This window comes from Camelina sativa, chromosome 13 (genome assembly GCF_000633955.1).
Source record: "Camelina sativa cultivar DH55 chromosome 13, Cs, whole genome shotgun sequence".
NCBI classification, from domain to species: domain Eukaryota; kingdom Viridiplantae; phylum Streptophyta; class Magnoliopsida; order Brassicales; family Brassicaceae; genus Camelina; species Camelina sativa.
The window spans coordinates 15642488-15650749 of record NC_025697.1 but is presented as its reverse complement, the minus strand read 5'-3'; the positions used below and the strand labels follow the sequence as shown (position 1 = coordinate 15650749).

The 8262-nt window shown below is 40.3% G+C and overlaps 1 protein-coding gene across 1 annotated transcript; it reads right to left on the bottom strand.

Moving 5' to 3' along the window:
- Positions 1902–2623, bottom strand: LOC104738268. Its single transcript, XM_010458468.1, has 2 exons — positions 2287–2623; positions 1902–2233 (listed from the first exon to the last, which is right to left on the bottom strand). Exons 1-2 carry the CDS (start codon positions 2621–2623, stop codon positions 1902–1904), a joined length of 669 nt encoding a protein of 222 aa, XP_010456770.1.

Here is an 8262-nt window from a genome sequence, read left to right as displayed (position 1 = left end):
GCTCAAAGTTGAAGAGGTGCTTGCCATTGTGCATCTCCTTGGCTAGAATGAGAGTAGAAGGGAGGTAGTTGGTGTCAATCCATCTTGGCTTAGCTTGCTCTCCTCTAAGTGGTACCTTTGCAGCCACTAGCATTGGAGTGATGATGCCTCCAATGGTTAAAACTCCAGTTGACCCTCTCTTGTGCAACTTGCTCACCCAGCTTCTATAATAGATCATTTGGTCAAGAAGGAGCATGGCAAGATCAGTCTCTACACTACTACCAAGGATGATGGTGCCATTTCTTGCTTGGAGGATGATCCCATTGAGTGCTACATCAATCATCTTGAGTTCTCCCTCATTCACATTTCCAGTCTCCTTTCTAGCAAAGAAAGTGTTTGCTAGACACTTGTGAAAATACCTTAGTACTGGGCTCCTTATCTTTTAGCTCTTGGACTTGGAGGATGAGTAGATCTTGTTGTCTCCAATGGTTTCCCAAACAGAGAAAAGCTCTTCCCTTGGTATAGCCATACTCCTTTCACTACCAACTTCAAAGTCAAAGATATTGGCTATCTTCTTGAATTAAAGCTCATATCTCTTCCCCTTGATGGTGAAGTCACAACAACCAGCTCCCATTTCCTTGTCCATCCTTGGGTAGAAGTGAAACTTGATGGTGGATAAGAACTCAAAGCTTTCTTCTTTATATCCCTCCATGCACAAATTCATGAACTTGCTTAGGTTGCACTTGTCAAAAAGAAACTCCACATCTTCAGCAATTCCCAACTTCTCCATGGTCTCCTTGTGTGGATATCTCGTTCCTTGGAAGCTCATTCTCATGAAAGCTTGATAGAGCTGCCTTGGGGTTAGATCACAAGGTTCTTGTTCTTTCTCTTGCTCTTCTTCTTCTTCTTCACTCTCACTCTCAACCTCCTCTTCTTGTTGTTCTTCAGCTGGCCTCTTTCCTTTTGCTTTGTTCCTCCTTATGTGTTCTTGAAGTGTGAACTGTATCTCTTCCTCACTTTCAGTTTGCTCAGGATCCTCCTCAACTGACTGATGTTTTCTTTTCGGCATGCCACTCGACCGCCTACTCGAGCCAGCACCCGATCGATTGGTTGCTCGAGTGGGTGGTCGAGTACTTCCACCAGCTTGCCTTCTTGATGCAAGTTGTGCATCACTTCGTTCCAATGAGCGATCAACGGCTTGTTGAGATGATCTTGTAGACCTTAAAGACATTTTTGAAAGAAAGAACTGAAAGGAATAGACTCAAAACTCAAAGTTAATAGGTTAGTAACCCAAAAACCAAAAGAACAAAGCTTGAGCAAAGAGATGAACTTGAGAGAGATTTTAAGCATCCAAATTTGAATTGGGAATCTTTCACTCTCTTTTTCTGCAACTCGCCCCACGTGGTCGAGTACTTGACCAAAATTTGAATTTTGAACTGCTTTCTCCCTCCACTCGATCGTGCAAGAGAAGTGAGAATCGAGTGGGCTTGGGCTTGCATACCACTCGATCGAGTACCTCTGGTGGACCGGTCGAGTGGGCTTGCGAGTCCACTTGCACAAGTCCAATTCATTCCAAAACCATCTACACTCTCATAAAATGGCCTGCCCAACACAAACATAAAAGAAAAGAAATCAAAACTACAAGGAAAATAAAGCATATTTACAATGATACCTTAGGGACTTCCTCCCTAGTGAGCTTGTTTAAAGTCACTAAGCTTGATTTTGATTGCCTTTTCAGGCTTGGTTTAGAGACCAAGGAGGTGATGAGATCCTCCCTGGTACCACTTGATCAGTGTGAAGCTGTTCCTTGATCACTTCACCCATAACACATGAACCTTGTTTCTTCTTAATCTTGAGCCTTGGTCTTGTCTTCTTCAAAGACCTCTTGTTGAGTTGCACTTGGAGGTCCTTCACCAAATCAGTCAACTCCTGAACTGAACCCTTGAGCTTTTCAACTGATTCCTCTTGAGAAGAGAGCTTAACCCTGGGAGTTTCCACTTCACTTGAGATCTCATGACCCCCTTGTCATTAAGAACAAAATGCTGATACTTAGAGGGCAAGTTGGTTGGGTTGTTGATATCAAATTTCATGATCACATCCTCAACTATGTTCAAGGTTACCAATCCCTCCTTGACATCTATTACAGCTCCATCAGTGGCTAGGAAAGGTCTTCCCAAGATAATAGGATCTTCCAGCTCCTTATCCATATCTTTTACCACAAAATCTGTAGAAATCCTAGCTTTGCCCAACTTGACTGGAAAATTTTCCAATTTTCCAACTACATCTCTATGGATCCATCAGCTAGACTTATATAGAGGTTGCTAGTCTTGAGTTCAGTTTGCCCAAGTTTCTGTGCTATTGAGTAAGGCATCACACTGATAGATACTCCCAAATCACACAAGCACTTATTGTAGTGTAGATAGCTGAAGGAGCAAGGCAGATTGAATGGACCAGGATCTTCAAGTTTAGTTGGGATAATGACTCCCTCAATCTCATTAAGATCCTTTTCATCTTGCTTTTGAGCTCTCTTCCTTGATATCTCAAGTAGCATGCCTTGGTAAAGAGGATATGGGTCATAATGTTCCAGAGCTGGTCCTCTCTCTTCTTCCTTGAATGCTATGACAACTTCTTCCTTTAAAGCCATTACTTCTTCTTTTTTCTCAATGACTTCCTTTTGTTTCAAAGCCAATTCTTCTTTTTTTCTCAATAATTTCCCTTAGGTGGTTTGTAAGCTGGAGGAATATACTTAGCAGGCTTAACAGTTTCAGAGGAAGCAACTCGACTGGTTACTCGACCAGCCACTCGATCGAGTGTGTGTTCGAGTGCTTGGTCGAATGCTTTGCCGGATTCATTTTGCTGTGAGAAATCCTTGCTCTGAGCTTCAATAAGTGACAAATCCTCCCCAGCTTGACCTTCACTGTCCTCAGTGACAGCTTCCTCATACAAATGTATGGCCTTAACAGTAAACTCCCTTGGGTTTTGAATAGCTTTACCAGGAAGTTGATTAGGTTTTGGTGCTAAAGTAGAGGCAGTGTTGCTCTCCATGTACTTCACTTTAGAGTTCAGGCTTTCAAACTATGTTAAGATCATTGTACTGAGAAGTTATCCTTTGGTTCATCTCAGCAAACTTCTTTGCATCCTCAATCTGCCCATTAGCTTGCCCAAGCAGCAATTGCTGCATCATTGCTCTCAAATCTGGTTCTTGGCCTTGGTTAGTCTGAAACCCTGGAGGGGGACACATTGGGGCCTGAAAACCATTATGTTGCTGCTTGGGGGCATAGTTGTTCTGCTGTTGGGGCTGTTGAGGAGGATATACTTGGTCTTGTGGGTTTGCCACATTGGTACTCCTATAAGAGAGACTGTTGTTCTTGAACTGGTTGTAAGGTTTGTAGCCACCTTGGTTCTGCATGTAACACAACTCAGCCAACTCATTCTCCCCAGCTTGAATTGTTGTGTCTTCTTCAGCAAGGAAGTGAATATTCTTCTGTTGACTAAGCAGAATCCTGTCCAGCTTCTCATTGACAACCTTCAAGTCCTTCTTATACTTCTCATCTTGATCAGTGGGGACAACCCTTACTGTTCTATCATAGTCCTCATTGTAGTTCCCATCATATTGTGCTAGGTTCTCCACTAGCTCCCATCCTTCTTCTACATTCTTATTGAGGAAGTTTCCATTGGAAGCTGTGTCCAATAGCATCTTTATCTTAGGTAGAACTCCTCTATATAAGGTATTGAGTAGAGATTCATTGCTAAAGCCATGATGTGGGCATTGAGTTTGGAAGCCTTTGAATCTCTCCCATGCCTCACAAAAGCTTTCATTATTCTTCTGTGCAAAATCAGAAATCTCATTCCTTAACCTTGCAGTCCTTGCATTAGAGAAGAACTTAGCTAAGAAGGCCTTTTTGCATTCATCCCAAGTGGTGATAGCTCCTGTTGGCAAGGCCTTCTCCCACAAGTGTGCCTTATCTCCAAGGAAAAAAAGGAATAGTCTTAACTTGAAGTCATCTTCACTTACACCATTGATCTTGGTGAGGCTACAGATTCTGTCAAACTCATCAAGATGGTCCAAAGGGTCTTCCATAGGCAAACCATGAAACTTATTTGCTTGAATCATAGAGATCAACCCACTTTTAATCTCATAGTTATTATTAGCAACTGTTGGAGGTACAATACCAGCTCTTTGGTTGTGTGTGTTTGGTGCATCTCCTGCACCAATGTTCCTTGGTCTGAGATCTTGATTGTTTTGTTGCTCCATCAGCAACTGATTTTCTTGTTCTTGTTGGATTCTTGTTCTCTGTTGTCTTAGGTCTCGTGGTAGTTGATTGATGTGATCAAGGTACCTCTGAAGATTCTGATTCCCCTTAGATCTGGTTTGCATCAACTGACTCGACTAGGTACTCGAACTGACACTCGGTCGAGCACTGGCTCGCGTGAAGGTCGAACTGACTAAGACGAGATGACTAATTGTATCCGGGTTGTGACTCGATCAGGTACTCGAACAGCAGATGGTTGAGTGGTAGCTCGAGTTGTGTGTCGAGTTGGTACCTGAGACTCAAAACAACGAAGCAGATGAAGAATTCGAATCAGTATTGTTCACAGGAGAAATAGAACTTAATCTTAGACTTGTATAGATCCTAATTGTCACAAACAAACACTCAAATGGGCAACGGCGCCAAATTGAAACCTATTCTTTTTGTGGTGTGGGATGATTGATGATGGAGATGGATGCAAGGTGTTTCAATTACCCTTATGTAGTTGTAGCATAAAGGATGTCAAACCAATATGAGTGTGATGCAAGCAATCAGGATGTGAATACTTATCTAAGTCAAGCCAAATCTAAAGGATGTTTGTCACTAACAACCTAACGATGATTGTGAAATGTAGAATATAAAAGCTACTAAGATAAACTGATGCAAGACAGGAAATGAAATAGGTGAATGCAGAACAAAAAACAAGAACTCTGGACGAGCTCGAGCAGGTACTCGATCGAGGCACAATCGAGTGGATGGTCGAGTTGGTAAGCGGATGCAAGGAACAGAGCAAATATTGAAACAGAGCAACAGTAAACAAACTACAAAACTTGAACTAGGAAATCAATAAACAAAGGAAGGTCCTGAGGATGGATTCATGGGCTTAAACTATGGTTATCTAGATTGACCAACAAACCTCAATCAATGAGCTAATATCTAGACAATGATCTTCCAAAACATGTTAATCCATTCTCATGGCAATAACACTCAAGCTCAAATACTTCTTAGACCCATCTCTCATTGGCTATTACATATAAGAGCAGACATTAAAACCCAGATCATTATGGTCAAAAATCAAACAAAGCGTCTAATCTCTTAGCATGCTCAATGATAATCTCTAGCCTTAGCCTTATCCAGCAACTTAAACATTGGTATGATGTTAAGAAGGCTGAGATCTATCCTCACCCTCACAGTATAAGGATAGCATAGAGCTTATCTAAGCCAGAAGAGATATGCAACAAACAAGCTTGATCAACCTAAACAACCATAGCTTTTACCCATCCTAATCCATCCTCAAGATCCTAAGCCACTACTCAGAATCACAGAACATGATAGACAAAGTTATAAACCCAGAAATCAATGAAACTTGCATTATTAGATAGATGAGTAAGAGATCTACAATATTGAAGAAGGAATCAAAGTCAAATACTCAATACTTAGAAAGTTACAGAACCAACAAATATCATAGATTTCTTAGTTTTCTCAAAGGTGGCTAGAGAATCTAAGGAGAAGAAAGTGCAAAAGTAAAATAATTCCCAAAAGGGTAAATACTAGGTCTAGAATATTGTACTCTAAAAAATCTCTCTCTCTCCCTTTTTGGTGGCTGTAGGGTACAAGGCTTATATAGCAAAAGGAAGGGAAACCCTAAAAATACTAAAAGACAAAATAGGAGGGTGGCTCGGTCAACTCTACCACGTGCTCGGTCGAGTGCTGGTCGAGTGGCCATCTTCTTCTGCTTCTTCCATCCGATCGATTCTTTCTCCGCACACGGTCGAGTGTCTGGTCGAGTGGGCGGTTGAGTGGACTTCCGGACCTTGATTCTTCAGCTCTAAATCTCTTGTTTCCTTCACTTGACAGCTTCAATCATCTTCCGCATTCTATCCTTGCTCCTTAGGATCCAAAATCACCTGTTCATGCAAGAAACTATGCAAATGCAATGCAAAACCTACTCTAATGCATAAACAGTTATAAGGGTATACATTAATGGACAAATGTGATGGAAAATCATGCAAAATATGTGAATATGCTAAGGGAAAACAGGGTAAAATATATGAACATCATTGATTGAGCACAGTGAAGGACAATGTTCGGTTTGTCCTGTATCCCTTCAAAAACAAAGGAATTCCTACTTGTCCAAAGGTGCCATAATAACCAAAATGGTAGAAGTTGCCTGTTAGTTGGAGTTGTTCTAGCATTATGATAATCAAACAAAGCAGCAATGAAAGATTCTGCATTCGTATATGAGGTGTAAAGCAGAGAAACATGGACATTATATATTTGCCAAACTGATTCAGCATATGGGCAAAGAATTAGAATGTGTTCAATGGTTTTGTCCACTTGAAAACATCTGGGACAGATAGGGTCTAGGTTCATTCCACGAGTACCTAATCGTGTAAGGGTAGGTAGAGATTTTGAGAGTATACGCCACAGGAAATGTTTTAACTTTGGGAGAATATTTAGCTTTCAAATCTTCCTTTTTAGTTCAGGGGATCCATGGGGAATAGGTGGGAGGTTGTTTGGTTGACCAGGGTTATGCATAAATAGCCAGTATCCTGAATGAACTGTGTAATCACCACTTTTGTTGTAATGCCATATTATTTTGTCATGGATAGTATAGCGCGGGAGGTATGTGTTTGTAAGGTGTTCTTGATCTTCCTCAGATATGTTTCCATAATCTTATCATTCTCCCAATGCCGATGTTCTCCATGTGTAGAAATAAGATCATCAATATGTAGAGTAGTATTTGGGTTGGAGCTGAAAATTGGTTTCGGTGGATGAGCTGGTACAAAATTATCCTGGTTCACACGAATATTTGTGCCATCGCCAAAAATATATCTGTAACCTAACTTAATTATTTTAAGACCTTCGAGTATCGATGCCCATCCGTATGATTGATTGGCTATTTGTTTTGCATCTAAAATGCAATCATCTCTATAGTATCTGCCTTTGAATACCTTCGCAAATAAGGAGTTGGGATGCTGTATGAGATGCCAAGCTTGTTTGGCAAGCAAGGCGTCATTGAAATTTGCTAGATCTTTGAATCCCAAACCACCTTCTGATTTTGTGTGTTGTAATCACTTCCAAGCAATCCAGGGAATTCCTCGGTCTTGATTACTTTTTTCCTACCAGAACTTTTGTAAAATGCTTTCTATGTCGGTTAGCACCCCCATTGGTAAAGCAAGACATTGAGGATACATGCATTGCTAGAGCGACTGATTTGATAAGTATCTCCTTACCAGCCGGTGATAAGTGTCGTCCTCGCCAGGATGATGTTCTGTTTTTAACCCTTTCAATAATATATTGGAACATCTCACTCTTCTTTTTGCCAAATTGTTCCAGTCGAGATAATTACCTCCCCCTCCATGATTTGGTATTTGTAAGATGTTTTTTTAACCGATTTTGTAACTGACCCGGAACTCTTGATTCAAAAGTGATTAAAGATTTGTTGGTGTTTATCTTCTGACCAGAGAGTAATACTCATACACTTCAAAAGCTTCCTTTATTGCTTTGCAATTGCGAGTGTTTGCTTGGCAGAAATATAGAGAGTCATCCGCAAATTGCAAATGTGTAATAGGAGAAACACCATTTCCTATCATTACACCTCTAATATCGCCATCAGTTACTCTTGTTTTGAAGAAAATATGATAGAATTGCAATAGAATAAGAAAAGTTTGAGATGGCTTCTACAAAAAATGAAATCTAAAAGTAACACCTTTAAACTAAGCAAACTCGCACAAAATCATTTCTTATACTTATATCAAAGTAACTGTGTGGTCGAAAAGTTATACTTATAGTATAAAAGAGGAGACCTAAGAATCAATGGAAAAAGAAAACTAAATTAAAACGCATACAGATCGGTAAAAACTTATATCAGTCGATTATTTTTGTATTTTGTACCGATTGATCATCGTGTTAGGACTCTTTCACTAAACCTTTAAATAGACCGTTTCCACTCTAAAATTCTTCATTTTACTCTAGCAAATGTTAAAATCTGAAAAGACTCGATAATTAAAATACTCAAAAACCGGTAATA